Source organism: Choloepus didactylus, chromosome 7, assembly GCF_015220235.1.
Source record: "Choloepus didactylus isolate mChoDid1 chromosome 7, mChoDid1.pri, whole genome shotgun sequence".
In the NCBI taxonomy this organism is placed as follows: Eukaryota; Metazoa; Chordata; class Mammalia; order Pilosa; family Megalonychidae; genus Choloepus; species Choloepus didactylus.
This window is the reverse complement of record NC_051313.1, coordinates 33,781,384-33,799,037: the sequence shown is the minus strand read 5'-3', so window position 1 is coordinate 33,799,037 and position 17,654 is coordinate 33,781,384. Positions and strand designations below refer to the sequence as shown.

General features: G+C 38.5%; 1 protein-coding gene across 1 annotated transcript in view; it reads right to left on the bottom strand.

The window, feature by feature from the left end:
- The window catches only part of FRK (fyn related Src family tyrosine kinase), a 134,504-nt gene that overhangs the window by 46,020 nt on the left and 70,830 nt on the right, over positions 1-17,654 (bottom strand). The window contains exon 2 of the mRNA XM_037844242.1: positions 11,754-11,875. Coding sequence (XP_037700170.1) covers positions 11,754-11,875 — 122 coding nt within the window. The remainder of the gene's footprint in view (positions 1-11,753; positions 11,876-17,654) is intronic.

Here is a 17,654-nt window from a genome sequence, read left to right as displayed (position 1 = left end):
CACATTTATGGCCAACTGCTTTTTTTTAAATTGAGATTGTTCACATACCATACAATTATCCAAAGATCCAAAGTGTACAATCAATTGCCCACAGTACCATCATACAGCTGTGCATCCATCACCACAATTTTTTTTTTCAATTTTTAGAAAATGTTCATTACTCCAGAAAAGAAATAAAGACAAAAAAAGGAAACTCAAATCCTCCCATACACCTAACCACTCCCGCTCTATTACTGATTCATAGTATTGGTATAGCACATTTGTTACTGTTGATGAAAGAATGTTAAAATACTACTAACTATAGTATATAGTTTGCAATAGGTGTATTTTTTCCTATATGCCCCTCTGTTATTAACTTCTAGTTATAGTGTCATACATTTGTTCTAGTTCGTGTGAGAGATTTCTAATATTTGTACAGTTATTCATGGACATTGTCCACTGCAAGATTCACTGTTTTATACATTCCCATCTTTTAACCTCCAACTTTCCTTCTGGTGACATACGTGACTCTGAGCTTATCCTTTCCGCCATATTCACACACCATTCAGCACTGTTAGTTATTCTCAAAACGTGCTACCATCACCTCTGTCCATTTTCAAACATTTAAGTTCACCATAGTTGAATATTCTGCTCATAATAAGTAACCGCTCCCCATTCTTTAGCCTCATTGTATATCCTGGTAACTTATATTTCATGTCTATGAGTTTATATATTATAATTAGTTCATATCAGTGAGACCCTGCAATATTAGACCTTATGTGTCTGTCTTATTTCACTCAATATAGTGCCCTCAAAGTTTCTTCATCAACCCAATTTTTTTAAGATAGTTTTGTTCAAACACCATACATTCTGTCCAAACAATTGATGGTTCCCTGTATAGTCATGTATTTATGTATTCATCACTATCACCACAATCTATATATGGACATCTCCATTTCTTCCACAAAGAAGGTGAAAGAGTCAAAGAAGGTAGAGAGACAAAAGAAAAAGAGAAAGGGGGGAAAAAAACATGACAGCTAGGAAGCAACAAAAGAAATGATAACTTTAAACTAAAGTAGAATAAAAAGTCAGACAACATCACCAAATGCCAAGAGTCCCATACCCCTCCCCTATGCTCCCCCCCCACATGCATTTAGCTTTGGTATACAGCCTTTGTTACATTAAAGAAAACATAATGTTCTGTTAATTATAGTCTCTAGTTTGCATTGATTGTCGTTTCCCCCCAATCTCACCCTATTTTTAACACCTTGCAATGTTGACATTCATTTGTTCTACCTCATGTAAAACATATTTGTACCTTTTATCACAATCATTGAGCACCATAGGTTTCACTGAGTTATACAGTCTCAGTCTTTACCTTTCCTCTTTTCTTCTGGTGTCCCACATGCTCCTAACCTTCCTCTTTCAACCATGCTCACAGTCATCTTTGTATTTACGTTGCTGTGCTACTCTCTCCCAAAATTGTGTTCTAAACCTCTCACTCCTGTCTTTTTCTTTCTGTCTGTAGTGCTCCCTTTAGTGTTTCCTGTAGAGCAGGCATCTTGTTCACAAATTATGTCATTGTCTGTTTGTCAGAGAATATTTTAAGGTCTCCCTCATATTTGAAGGACAGTTTTGCTGGATATAGGATTCTTGGTTGGTGGTTTTTCTCTTTCAGTATCTTAAATATATCATTCCATTTCCTTCTTGCCTCCATGGTTTCTACTGAGAAATCTGCACATAGTATTATCAAGCTTCCTTTGTATGTGATGGATTGCTTTTCTCTTGCTGCTTTCAGGATTCTCTCTTTATCTCTGATGTTTGATAATCTGATTGTTAAATGTTTTGGCTTAGGCCTATTCAGATCTATTCTGTTTGGGGTATGTTGCTCTTCTTGGATCTGTATTTTTACGTCTTTCATAAAAGATGGGAAATTTTCATTGATTATTTCCTCTATTATTGCTTCTGTCCCTTTTCCCATCTCTTCTTCTGGGACACCCATGACATTTACATTCCTGCATTTCATGTTGTCATTTAATTCCCAGAGACATTGCTCATATTTTTCCATTCTTTTCTCTATCTGTTCTTTTGTTTGTAGGCTTTCAGGTGTCTTGTTCTCCAGTTCCTGAGTGTTTTCTTCTGCCTCTTGAGATCTGCTGTTGTATGTCTCCACTGTTCTTGTGTTGTGCCTTTCATTTCCATAGATTCTGCCAGTTTTTTTTTCAAACTTTCGATTTCTACCTTATGTATGCCCTGTGTTTTCATTATACACTTCAACTCTTTTGCCTTATCTTCTCTAAACTTTTTGAATTGATTTAGCATTAGTTGTTTCAATTCCTGTATCTCAGTTGGAGTGTAAATTTGTTCCTTTGACTGGGCCGTAACTTCGTTTTTCTTAGTGTAGGTTGTAGTTTTCCATTGTCTAGGTATCTGGTTTCCTTGGTTACCCCAATCAGGTTTTCCCAGACCAGAATGGGCTCAGGTCTCAGAAGGAGGCAATAGTATCAGGTTTCCCTGAGGGTGTCTTAGAATACTGATACACCCTGTGAGGCCTCAAGTCACTGTGCTTTTCTGCCCAGCAGGTGGCACCTGTCAGCCTGTCACTCCAGACTGGTGTAAAGAGGTGTGGCCCGTGGCTATTTTCCCCTGGGCTCTGGGGTCTGGTTCTGAATGGAAGGCAGGTAGTAGAGCTTGGCACCATCTCTTTTCTCTTAGGGAAGATGTACCCCCTAGGGAGATATCATTTGCATTTGAGTAGTCTCTCAGACTCTGCTATCTCCACCCTTGTCTGGGTTAGAGTGCTGGGAACTGAAAATGGCTGAGGCTTTCTCCATTGAGCCAAAAAAGGGAGAGAAAGCCCCTTTCAGGGCCAGCCCTGGCCACCCTCAATTTCATCCATCAGCCAGAGATAGCACCTGGTGCTCTGGGCTCCACCTCCCTCCCAGAGAGGTCCTCTGGCTCTCTAAGTTCAGTCATTGCCAAAAGCCTCTGTCTGCTTGTTGGGGATTCATAGCTTATATTGACCAGTCAACATTTCTTAATTAAAACCTCAGTTGGAGCTGGGCTGATGTATATTCACTTGTTCAGAGAATGCTGCTTTCTAGCACAGCGAGGCTTTGCAGTTCAGGCCATGGGGGGAGGGGGCTCCCAGCTTGGATCCACAGTTTTTACTTATAGATTTTATGCGGTCTCGGGCATTCCTCCCTATCCAGGTTGGTGTATGATGTGTAGACAGTCATGTTTGTCTCTCCAGCAGTTATTCCAAATTATTTACTAGTTGTTTCTGGTTGTTTATTAGTTGTTCGAGGGGGACTAACTAGTTTCCACTCCTCTCTATGCCACCATATTCTTCCTTCAACTGATTTTTGACAAGGAGGCAAAGTCTACTCAATTGGGAAAGAATAGTCTCTTCAACAAATGGTGCTGGGAAAACTGGGTCTTCATTTTAAAAAATAAATGAGGATCCCTACCTTATACCATACACAAAAATCAACTCAAAATGGATAAAAGGCCTAAATATAAGAGCTAGAACTATCAAACTTCTAGAAGGAAACATAGGGAGAAATCTTCAGGATCTTGTGTCTATATAGTCTCATTGCACAATATATTCAAGGAGCAATTTTTTTCCAGTCATCTAATACTTGTTTCCACTTGGGAATATATAATTTTATTTCCATTCATGGTTAATAGTAACAGAATTACTGACAAACTCTTGTGGTTGCAATGTCCACATTAATTTTAAATGAAGAATGAATGGGTGGCTCAAGGGACTGATAACAAAAACACAAAGGCTTTTGCCATTGGGCCATGGAGTCAGATCAGATTGAATCAGCATATTTCAAAAAGCTTGGGAAGAATAATGGTAGCTCAATGACCTATGTAAAGTGAGTTGGTTCTAAATCCTGTGCCTGGCAGAGTGATAGAAGGCCACACCACAAATGGCATCCTTTTCCAATTTTGTCTCCTGTACAAAAGTCTTATTACCTGAAACTAACTAGACTGTCAAGGTGAAAAACTGTCTTTCTAAAATAGGTCTGAAACACAGTGGACAAAAGGAATATTTGTGGTCTGACCTGATCCAGACTTCAGAGGTTTAAGAAAGTGGCAAAGCCTTGCTTATCTTTATTCTTTGTAGACTATAGTGCAAAGGAGTGAGTATTTGAGCATCTGCTGTCTTTACAGAACTGTACTGGATTCTATTGGGATTGAGAAACAGCATGGAACAGAAGCAATGAAAATACGTTTTGTTTTGTTTTTTCTGCCCAGGAAATCTAGTGAGAAGCAACTTTTTACCTATAGTAAGATACTCATAAACATAAATGAATATTTTAACACATAAATTCAACATGAAGGATACACACCTTCTCTAACAAAGCTGCTGTTGTTCTCATTGCTTCTTGAATTGCCTTCAGAATTAATTTATAAGGCATGCAGAAATATTTGTTACAAGTCCCGGTATCACTAGGTTAATCACCCATATTGTTCAAAAAGTTGTTTCAAATAACTCTGGCCACTTCCAAGCATCAAAGCTGTCATGAATGAACATGTAGGGTATGTTAAAGCCAAGGGTCTTTAACATAAGGTGATTTCGTTATGTATGAAACTGTAAAAACAGTTCTAAAATTCTAAAATTTGTGCAGCAATTTAAGAAATGGCAATCAATTACTTTGAAGGGTAAAACATTTATTTGGTTCTAAAAATTCTAATAAAATTATTTTTAAATTAGATTACATGACTACAGGGGCATATCTTACATTTTTAAGAAGACTTAGTAGTTATCAGAGACTTACTATTATAAAAGTCCTGCATACTCCATGGGACCTACATGTTTCCTAGTAGTGGAATTTTATCATAGTAAGTATTCTGCTCCAAATCAGTAGAAGCAAGTCAAGAAAGACTTCTATGTCTGTTCACAAGTACCTCAAATGACTCTGAGCTTATTTTCCTCCACTCCCTTCCCTCTATCCCTGAAATCATCTGCTTTAAGTGCCTCATCTTGGCTAAAATCACCACTACCTCCTAATCACCGAATGCAAAGATCTGACAGCTGTCCTAGATCCTTCATTAGCCACCAACTCCTGTCAGTTCTATCTTCCACATGGTTCTCACCTCCAGTACCTTTCCCTTCATTTCCAGAACTTTTGCTCTGGTTCAGGTCATTTGTGGAGATAAGCAGAGCTGTCTAGGAGAGGACTCTGGGATCTCTCTCTGGGTTGAATGGCAAAGGAGCCACCGGGCCCGTCCCACCATCAGACCCCCAAAGCCCAGCAAAGGGAGCTGCATTTGAACTCAACTTCCCACAGTCCATGTGGTTTCCTCCCCCAAAAAAGAGTTGCTGCAATTTCCCACATCCTCTAAAGCTCATACGTGTTGGGCTTTCCAAACCTGTAAGTAGTTGATAACTGAACCTAGACTGCTCAGCACCAAAGCATTCTTTTTAATCCCTAGCCTCCACCGCTTTGCTCTGCCGGACACCGCGCGAGACCCGCAACCTCAAAAACAGCAGGCGAAGAAAGCCAGGCGGAAAGCTGACGCTCAATGCCGAAGAATCGCCAAAATAAGGCAGATCTAGGTACCTTGGCAGAGAAAGAAGAAAAAGCAAGCTGCAGAACACATAACACCGCATGAGCCCACCTCTGTTCAAATTAAAACAAAAACCTACATGCATATGTTTGCACGAGAATAAAAAAGTCTGGAAGGGTAGGCCCAGAATTGGTAATAGTGGTTACGTCTGGGGAGTTGGGGAGAAGAGGAAGAATTTCAAATTTCTGCTTTGTTATTACAAAAAAATGAAATTTTTTACAATCAATCATGTATTATTTTATAATAATTTTATTAATAAGATGCTTAAAAAGAAATATCCAGATCGTGAGTGAAGCAGAGAAACTCAGGCATAAGTACAGCTTGCAGGAGCAGCTTCTATGGTAGAGCTCCCTCTAGGCCCAGCCTGAAGGCAGGCTTTAAATACTTTCACTGTCCTCTGCTAAGGGAACTCTGGGTGGTGGAGAAGCAAGTTGGAGTGGAATTTCAAGGACAGTTCCCCTCATAAAAAAAGAATGTCTGAGGGCCTGTACCTTCTGTGGACGCCCTCTGCTGGACCAGAGCCTTAGTGCAGCCAGCTGATCTGGGTTCAGTGGCTTCCCTCTGCGAAATGCGGATGGAACACTGCTGTCTTCGACTTAAGATTTTGGATAGCAGCAAGCGATGCCTCTGGGTTTGCTCCTCTTCCTTCTCCCCATACCACTGTCTCTAAATCTCTCATCTGCTCTCCACAATGCCATCACAAGTAGCTATCTAAAACCCAGATCAGACCACATCATTTTCTGACTAAAATTTCCCTCTGTACAAGGTCCGAACTCTTCAGCATGATGTGCAACGCCCTGAATAGTCTACCTCCAACTTTCCTTTCCAGGCTCATTTCCTGCCATTCCTTTCCTTCTCCCTTCTGCCTCCCCCATTCTATTCCCCAACACACATGCCTACGTTGTCCTCCATCCCTACCACCACTCCATAAAACACCAGCCATACAATTCCTGGGCACTTGCCTTTGCCACAAATCATCATCCTCACACAGCTTCTTGTAACACAAACTGATACAGAACATAAATGCTCTCTGCTCTGTGGAACTGTTCTAGTTTGCTAATGCTGCTGGAATGCAAAACACCAGAGATGGACTGGCTTTTATAAAAGGGGGTTTATTTGGTTACACAGTTACAGTCTTAAGGTCATAAAGTGTCCAAGGTAACACATCAGCAATCAGGTACCTTCACTGGAGGATGGCCAGTGGTGTCCGGAAAACCTCTGTTAGCTGGGAAGGCACGTGGCTGGTGTCTGCTTCAAAGTTCTGGTTTCAAAATGGCTTTCTCCCAGGATGTTCCTCTCTGGGCTGCATTTCATCAAAAATGTCACTCTTAGTTGCACTTGGGGTATTTGTGATCTCTTAGCTTTTCCGGAGCAAGAGTCTGCTTTCAATGGCCATCTTCAAACTGTCTCTCATCTGCAGCTCCTGTGCTTTCTTCAAAGTGTCCCTCCTGGCTGTAGCTCCTCTTCAAAATGCCACTCTCAGCTGCACTGAGTTCCCTCTGTTTGTCAGATCATTTATATGGCTCCAGTGATCAAGGCCAACCCTGAATGGGTGGGGCCATGCCTCCATGGAAATTATCTCATCAGAGTTATCACCTACAGTTGGGTGGGGTGCATTTCCATGGAATCACTCAAAGAATTACAATCTAATTAACACTGATAGGTCTGCCCACACAAGATTACATCAAAGATAATGGTGTTTGGGGGGACATAATACATTCAAACTGGCACAGGAACCTTCCCTGAGTCTCCTCTAGAAGACTTGGCCCCTGCCTCCTAGACAGCTCTATTATAATCCTCCTCTAGACAGAGCTCACCGAGACAGGAACTATGCCTTGCTCATCAGTTCATCTTTGTGCCCTTCATCCAGCAGAGGGCCTGGCACTGAGAAGGCTCTCTAGATGATTGTTGAAGAAATAAACACAAGTAGAAATAAATGATGTCAACTCCCAGATGCATCACCTTGTATATTGTCAGTGAGCTGTTTTTGCCTCGTGTCCTCAATTTAGTCATTTTTCAGCTATCTTCAATCTATTATTTTTTGCTTTTGAAAGGGTTTTGCTGAGGATGAATCTGGAATCCTCCCCCTCCCCCCTATACACACTCCTGGGTATGTTTTTATACGCAGAGTTGCCTAAAGAAAAATTACAATATGAGACGCAGAATCACTTCTGAAAAATCACCTGCAGCTCAATTTTAGCCCTCAAAGCACATTTTCCTTAAGGTGTAGTTTAAACTAGAATACAAATGCTGATAGAACACCAATATCAAATTCACATTAATGGTAATAATAACAATTTCCTTGAAAGTAATTGATTGAAGTCAAGCAATAGCCAAACCAGTTGACATGCCTTCAGAATTTTATATTTTTCAACAGAAAGACAATTCACTCCCCATGACAAATAACAGTAGGGCCACTAAAACTACCTGTCATACATCTAATGAAGACAGATTCTCTGGCTACCACATATAATATGTGATAACCAAAAGCGCTGCTGTAATTCACAGCTAATTAGTGTCTTGCTGTTATGAGAGGAGTCACTGCCCTAACTCGCTTCCTAGATCCATTCAGACCCCACAGGAGCCAACAGCCACACAAGGATCATAAGGAGCCCATTAGCACCACCCCCACCTTCTCTGCTGCTTCCCCGAGCCCACCCTGGCAACAATAAATCATGCTTCCTCACTAAGCTCTTCAGTGACAGCCGCAAGCCATAGCCGCCCAAGGAATAAAGACCAAACTTCTAAGGAAAACTCTTGTGAGAAAGACAGAGATAGAAAGGGGATATTATTTGCCTTCATTTAGCAACACACAGTCAGCAAAATTGAAGACCATCAATTCTGACTGATCAAGGAGACAACCACACTTAAGAAGTAAATCCAAGTGGTATATGTGAAAATCCTTAAAGGTAATCAACAGTCAGCAATTGGGTGGTTTGTTGGCTCGATTGTTTGTTCTAATGTAGATTTACCGAAGACCTTTTTCTCTCGTTTTTCACTCCTGTACAGCCTTCCCTCGGGTTAATAAGAAAACTTTCCTTTCAGTACAACATAATGGTATGTATTTACTTCATTCCCCAGTGAATACACAGCAATCAGATAATTTGTTTGAAAGACTCTAAATTATTTGACTTCATTGGAAAGAATCTATAATGATACGCTGGTCTCCGAGCAAGGCCTACATAAGCTTCCTAAATCCGTAAGAAAGCACTAGAGTATTCACAGCACATAACTGTCAATATCCTTGTAATTTTGTCCTAAGCCCATAAAGCTGTTTTGTTGCACAATATTCTACTTAGACAGTGTTCAGAGCAGTCTCTGTAGTCTGAGCCTTATTCAAAGATATGACTCTGGTCATTCTACTTTTAATTTTCTTTCCTCATGGAAATATTAATGCTTCCATATTTTTTAATGCTAATCTAAAACTCTTAATCTAGTTTTATCTTAAGAATAACTACCTAATTTGCTATGAAATATTAGCATCAGGCAAATAAATAAACATGGGTGCATTTAAACAAGGATTTCTCTTACAGATCTCCTTTGCAAACTTTAAGCATAGAGATTTTTAAAAGATTCAATATTTTCTTCTTCTACATATAATAATCTCATGGGATTTTCAAATATTCAAATATTTATATACCAGATGTTTACTACATTACTATTTATAATAGCAAAATAACTTAAAATGATGAAAACATTCAAAATATGAGATAGATTAAATAAATGATGGTACATCCATAAACAGGAAAGTTATATGGCCTCTACAAATTATATAGAAGAATATTAAAAGACTTGCAAATTTTCATAAAAATGATCACAGAATACTATAAAGCAGAAATAATTCTGATCTCTGTGTATGATGTGTGTGTGTGTGAATAAATATACTTACAGGTTAAGCATAGAAAAGAGCCCAATAGGAAAGGTATTTCAGTCTTAAAAATGTATCTTCAAAAGGTGATAGTCTAGACTACTCTTCTTTGAGCTTCTCTGTTTTATAAATTCCATAGTAGACTAGTTTCATAATCAGGAAAAATATTATATAAAATAAAGTATTCACCTATTTCACCTGGGTTACACAGTGTGCACTGGTTCTGGCCTGGTGGGGCATTTGTTCTGAGTGGCTAGTGTCCACCCCACATCAGTCATGAAATATTTTGATTATATTTAAGATATTTGATTAATACTTTGATTATGAAAGTATTACTTACAATAGCCAAAAGGTGGAAACAACCCAAGTGCCCATCAACAAATAAATGGATGAACAAAATGTGGTCAATACACACAATCGAATTTTATTTGGCCATACAAAAGAAGTTCTGAGACCTGCTGCACCATGGAAGCACATCGAAAACATGCTCAGAGAAATAAGCAAGAGACAAGACAAATATTGTATGATGTCACTTACAGGAGATCTCTAATAGAAAATCTGCAGGGACAGAAAGTAGAATAGAGGTTACCAGGGGATCGAGGCTGTGCTTGTTTGGATCTGTTATATACCCTAAAAAAGGCCACACTCTTTTAATCCAATCTTGTAGGGGCAGGCCTATTATGGGTAGGATCTTTTGATTAGGTTGTCTCCACAGAGATGTGATTCCACCCATTCAAGGAGGATCTTAATCTTTTTCTGGAGTCCTTTAAGAGAGCTCACAGAGAAAGACCGTTGAGAGAAGCTGGAGAGAGAATTTGTAGAGAAGCTAAAATACGTAAATCCAGAGTTTGCCCTTGGGGGAAAGCAAGCAAGGACCCACAGGAGGTGAGACAGAAGCCCAGAGACATATTGGAGAAAGCCACTGACACCAGAAGCTAAACCTGGGAGAGAAGGTTCAGCAGAGCCAGCCATGTGCCTCTCCATGTGACAGAGGAACTCCTCGGATGCCATCAGCCTTTCCTCAGAGAAGGTATCTACCTCTTGATGACTTAATTTAGACATTTTCATGGCCTTAGAACTATAAATCCGTGAACTAATAAACCCCCATTGTAAAAACCAGTCCATTTCTGGTGTATTGCATTCTGGCAGCTTTAGCAAACCGTAACACAGGGAGACAGGAAGGAAGAGTTGAAAAAATATAGTTTATCAACCTGGGTGTTTAGAAAGGTCAGTGGCACATCTTCCTTGAGCACATTTCATGAATGATGGTCAGGACAAGATTTCCCAACCTCTTGTCCACGGAACTAGGTAGGGATGGAGTTGAATCCATGTGATTCTGGAACACCACTGCCCCTGACTCTCTCTAGCTCCAATCCATCTACCCTGGTATTTGGATCCAACAGGTGAGAGGAAGGATGATGGATCCAATACAAAGTCCCCAGTACATGTGGACTCAGGGCCTGTTTCACTAATGAGCAGTGAAGGCAGTCCTGTCTTCCCGCTCAGTGAGCCAGACAGACACAATGAAGCACTGAAGCACGTGGGCATCAAGCTTAATAAACATTATTGCAAGGCAACAGGGATAAAAGGGAGGCAAAATCTCTTTCCTCACAAGGTCTTGCAGACATAGACAATACACAGATCAGAGCAGGGCATGGAGAGAGAAAATCTAGCATTAGAGATGGGCTGGAATAGTCTTTAAGAAAAGACCTTGTGCAGCATTGCAACATATGCCTAGAAATACAGATTCTTGACAGCAAAAATACGTATGTAAGCCTTGAAACTCTTGAAGAGATTTCTCAGATCTCCAGTGCTTTTATTCCCCAGGTGTAATGTGAACATGTACTTGACTCTTTTTCCCTAAAAAACTGTAATTGACCAAATTTTATATGCCATGTGATTAATTAAAGGCATTTGCATTTGGTATTTCATTTTCTATTAGCCAAGCCAAGGCAAGTGAAATACAAAGAAAGAAAGAATTTTAATTGTGGCAAGATCAATTTCAATAGTATCATTTTTGCCTCTTGCTTATCATTTCCCTAGAAGGCTCCTAGATAATATATGTGAGAAAGTGCAACCAGATTAATATTTTTTTCATATCTAGAGTGCATATATCTGAAACTATTTGCAGAGACTTCTAGACACAGAAAATTTCTAGCTAATTTTTATACTACTCTTGAATGATTCCATAGACTTAATTTTAGCCCTATTATGAAGATAAGAAATAAGGCAAATTTTAAATTAACATTTCCATGTTCACACAGCAGATTCATGACTGGAGACTCTCAAATCTATACTTAAATCACACAAAACAATACCATACCTGAAAGGGAGAAATCTCCTTTCTGACTTTCACTTTCTCTGATTAGAAAAGCACCGGTCTGATTTTCTGAATATAATAGTTGTTTTTCTGCATCTGCTCTTTTGATTGCTCCAAAGAACCACCTAAAAAGAGAGAGATGAAAACTTCAATTAACCAATCAACAATCATTTTTCAAGAAGCAAGAAGCTTGGCAAGAAAGTATCTTAACATCAGAAATGCCTGATATTCTTTAGTGAAGCTATTACAGGAATAAATGGTGGCTTTTGACATTTGAGATGATTTTTCAGGTTGTTTGTAATCCACACTAGGGGTCTTGAAAAGAAAATGCAAAACAAGAATTTGACTGATACCCACTCCCACATCCCTTCCTGCACCTGCATTCTGTCTAAGAGGTCTTTACCCTCATTCTAGCAAAGCCAAATTCGCCAGGGTGGGCCTGCTTCACAAGTCTGCCATTCTGTGCTCTAAAACTACTCCTCACCACCACCAAACTGTCCAGTGCCTCAGGGAGCAGGGACCCCAGCCAGGTGTCAGGAGTTAAATATTCCAATCAAAGGGCTCATGTACTTCACATTAAATATGGCTCCCAGATGTTAAATCCCTTCTTTTCCACCTCTATCACTGCTCAAACCACAACATAATATGGCATGATTTTGCATGTATAGGAGGAACTTATTAATATAAAGGAATTTTTAATCAGTGGAAAGATAATATGAAAAAGATGTTTCTGCTCAGAAAATATCTTTTCAGTGCCACCTCCACCTCTTGTCTTTACCCGCTTCTCCTTATTACTCCAGAAAAATATGAGTCAGATACTGGACATATCAGCTTGTGAATGTGGTCAACCCCACCACAGACTTATGGACCTTTAATATCAGAGCCAGTCTAAAATGCACATTAAGTTAGGAGGCACCAATGTGGTCTAATAAGAGGAAGCCTGTTTGCCAAAATGATGACCCTTATGGGCCATAGAGACCATCATGAGAGGTTTTAGGTAAAGCACTGATCTTTTCAGGAATCATCTTTGAAAATGTAAAACTGCCAGAAGAGGAAAGTTAAACGTGGAGAAGAAAGGCTGAGAGAGGAAATACCAGCTGAGAGAGAAAAGAGGGGCAGACAGAATACAGGCTATCAAAAATTAGCTTAAACCAGCTGAACAAACCAGTTCACTTGCCTCTTGAGAAAGAGAGGCCTTGTGAGAACGAACACTGGACCCTGGGTTTTGGGGAGATGAGTGTGCTAAGGTGACACCATTGGAGGGAGGAGGAGGGGAGGAATCTAAAAGAAAGAGAGACACTGAAAACTAAATGTTACCTTCTACGTCATTTTCTCAATCATCAAAATGCAAATTACCTAATACTAACTATGTTGGTCTGGATATGCTAGGTATGTTGCAGTAATAAACAAGTTCAAGAATCTCAATTGTGTAAGACAGCAAAGATTTATTTTTCACTCAGCTGCATGTGCTAAAAAGGTCCCCCAGGTCTCTGCTCTACGTCTGTCTCACGCAGGCAGTTTCCATTACCACGCTTCCAAGATTGCTGAGGTAGGATTGGAAAATATGGCTGGTTTTTAGAATTACTATTTAGAGCTTCTACTCATGAATGAACCCATTGGTCACATAAGTCACATGTTCGTGCCTAAATGCAAAGAGAATGGAAAGTATAATGCCACCGTCTCCCAGAGGGCAGACAAGTGGAAACATCTGGTAGACTGTACTGACTATCACACTGACTCAGTACAGAGACCGAATTGATGTTCGAAGACTAACGTTTATCTATCTGGAATTATGGAAGGCATGAAACATTCTGAGGTGGCCGTATAATGAATACACTGAACAATAGAAATGTATGTTTTCTACTACTGCAGAAAAAAGTCAGTAGATTACTGGAACATAATAGAAAGCTCAACAGATCACATACAAATCAATAATGAAAGATGGATTATTCAATAACTGATGCTGGTGCCATTAGTGATCATATGTAAGAAAAATAAAATTGATCCTGCTTTACAGCATACCCCATAAATTCTACCCAGACTGAAGACCTAATTGGACTAGGGAAGGCTCTTAGACAAGAAAAAAAGGAAAAAAATGAACATGCATACCTCAAGAAAAAAGATTGATAATATTAATTATATCACAATTAAAAACTTCTGCACCAACATTACCACAACACAAAATTAAAATATGAGCACAGAGTATGTAATCAAGAATAAGATTAGCATTCAGATCATATATATCTATAATCAATAAGAAAAAGATAATACATAAGAAAAATTGGCATAGGATATAGACCATTCACAGAAGAAGAAAACCCAAATAACTAATAAAAATGAGGTAAGAAGTACAGCCTCACTAGCAATTAGGGCTATTCAATTTAAAACTACAATGAGATATAATTTCTTACTTTTCAAGCTGGCCCAAATTAAAAACTCTCTCATCAGCTATTGGCAAAAATGTGAAACAAGAACCTTTATACAATACTTGTGCAAATACAATTTGTTACAACAAATTCAGAGAGCAATTTGGCACTATCCAGTAAAATTGAATATATGTCACGTCTAAGCTATATGCTATGTGCTCAAGGAGATACTATGCTACAAGAACATCATTGAAGAATTCTAGCATTGACAAATTGGAAACAACCTAAATGTCCATCATAGAAGTACAAGATAAACAAGCTGACTTATGATTATAAAATAGAATGTTACACAGCAGTTAAAATAAATAGATTGTTGAGGAGAGAAAGGATATTAAAGAACAATACACACCATTATAATACCATTTATATAAAGTTTAGGCAAACATGTAAAAAGCACTGTATATATTTTTATGGATTCATGCATGCTTAGTGAAAAGTAATAGTTAAAATACTCAGATATCTTTTTATACTCCATTTCCAGAAATGGAAAAATTTCTTCACACTTAAATATTTCATGTAAAGAAGTAACATAGATGAAATATACTGATCAATCTAATGCATTTTCCTGATTCAAAGTACATTGATTATGCATCAACATTAAAATGTTTGATCAAAATGGAAAAATATAAACTTTTACAAGAATTCCAATTTGTCTAGCAAATGAAATTCTTAAAAATATGATTATCTTTCCTATGCCTCAGTATTCTCAAGAAAGAAAATACTGGAACAAACATTCCGGTATGTAAGTTTTATATACATATATTACATTTGTACTTTTGGATAACCAAGTATATAAATGATGTATTCTTTCTGTCCAATGTGTGTAAGAAAACATTTTTTACAAATCTATTACAGATAAAATAGCTCTACTACATTTGGAGAGAAGTCTTATGTAATTTCTTTAAGAAAAAAAATCCTTTTCTGTCTAAACAATTTTGGATTTTTGTATAATAGATTGGTACAGTAGCTTTACAAAACAAGTCATACCAGTATTGAATAATAGTAACAATGAAAAGAATATAAATATTTGACCAAATGGAATCAGCCTTCTTGACAGCTGGAATTTACTTGGCTGAGCTCCTATCAGGAAGTGAAGAATATAAATAAAAAATTGTTGTCTAGATGTACTGGCATTATAATGCCATCCTTCATACTCCAAGATGACGCAACTGCTGTCGACTGCAATATCTGCAGCATGTGCTGCTGAAGAGACTAATGGACAAACAGTTCTTTTCACCGTTGGCACATGTGAAAATTGTTCCTTAATTTGTGGTTTGAGCAATTGACAGAACTGTCATTCTCGTCAGAGTCCCTGGTGGCCCCATTCTGGAAGGGCACACCCACCCCAAGTCTTACGGCCACCACAGTGTCTTTCAGCCCTCTCTGTAGGCTGTAACTCTTTCATAAGTAAATACTTTAGTGCCTGGAAGGGATTAAGATGCCTTGTGAAGTATAAACCATCAGGGGAGAAGCCTGTAAATCAACATGTGGTCCCAGGACCACCTGGAAACAGATTAGAAATGCAAATAGGCTTCATCTAGAGCTACCAAATGAGAAACTCTGGGAGTGGGGCCCAGCAAGCTAAGTTTACCAAGCCCTCCAGGTGTTTTGACGCCTGCTCAAGTTTGAGAAGCACTGGGGTACAGAGATAGTAAAGAAATTAGGAATTCCCACAAGACAGCTGAGTATAAGTCACAGTTCGGCACTTATATATGAAAAAATTATCCAGTAAAATGACGTCACAAACATATACATATTTTATTGATATTTAATGAAAATAATCTTTACTGCTGTGCTATACCATGCCATGAAAACGATCTTTATTAAGTATAGCCAAAAAGGAGAGGAAAGCTATGATAGCTTATTTACTGGGAGACAGAAATGCTTCAGTTAGACGAAAACAGAGCAAAAAGTATATCTGCTTTACATGAAAGAGTCTGTGACTGAAGTCTAAGATTTAGTTTGTGGACATTCATGAGATGTCTTCTGTGTGTAAATTCAGTATCACAGGCATAGAAAGATTTGCAAGATATACTGCCAAATGAAAACAAGGTAAATTGCAGAGCAATTGGTCTATTATAATTCTATAAATAATTTAAATACCAACAAACCAAAAATTATACTGCTCACTTCTCTGGAAACAAGTGAGAGAGGGTGAAAGTCATGCCAGAGTTTCACTTTTTCCTCTGCTTTTTTTTCTATAATTTGAATGTTTACAATGATGTTGCCGAATATTACTTCAGATTTTATATCAATATAATAATGTATGTTATAAAATCCTGGGCTATAAACTTTAGCAGTTAGAATTAATACATGCAAAAAAAAAAAGTCCCAAAGGAATATGGGATGAGTGATTATAGGTGACTGATGACCAGACAGAAGATCACATATGACACTTGGGGTTTAAATCTGGATGTCTAAAGACCGTATGCCCTGCAACACAGTAGATGGTAGAGTATGGTGATAGTTCAAGGCTACAGCAACTCATTGGAAAACGTCTTTAACCTCTCTATACCTCGATTTCCTCACTTGTAAAATGGAAATAATTACCTTGTAGGCTTGTTTTGAGATTAAGAAAAATAATGTATATAAAGTGCTTGGTGCCAAGGTATATATATGCTCAATAAATAGTACCTATTTTTAGAGAACTAATTTGAGGGAGAAATTATACATTTGGTTTTAAACATGCTGGATTTGAGATCATAATGGAATACCAAAGAACTAGGTATTACTTCTCTGTGTTTGTATTGGAAGTTACATCCCAAATCAGTCCTCTGCACTTCCTGCCCCTTCTTGACTAGAACTTGCTGCCACCAGGTGGCGGCAGACATTTTACGAACCCAAAAAGGCTTATAAAGCTGTAGTGTGATTAACTGGAGGGCTTTTATTTTACAAAAAGAAAGAGAGCCTTTAAAAAAAAAAAAAACAGTAGAATTTAAGCAGTGTTACTGAATATCAACATTTAAATAATATAGATATCAATCAAAATTTAGGGAAGTCAACATGTAAATATAGATGTGGTGCCTTCATAAATGTTTCTTGTTTGTTCACCCTGCTGTCTCCGCACATAGGAGGCACCTAGGATATGCATGGTTCCTAATCACATGGAGGTAATTACCTCCTACACTCCTAAAAGACAGACTCTATCTCCAGCTGCCTAAGGATTACAAAATTTAACTTAAAATTCCTTTTTTCACTGTCTCCCCACAAACCAAGGTAACTAACTGGCCTTCAAACTCAGTAGACAGACCCTAAAGAAATCAAGCCCCAACACCAATCCCAGAAAAAAAATTCTGTCCTCCCAGAAACTGTAGAAAGGAGAGCAGGTGGATGAACTTGCATAACCTCCCATGGGGAAAGTAAGGTGGGATGAAGTTCCTGGTGGGGGCTCAGAACAAGGAGCATCTCACTGTTGTTGTCACAGTTAAACTTGTTATATGAATAAAACCACCAATGACCTTAGCAGTGAGGTTTAGGA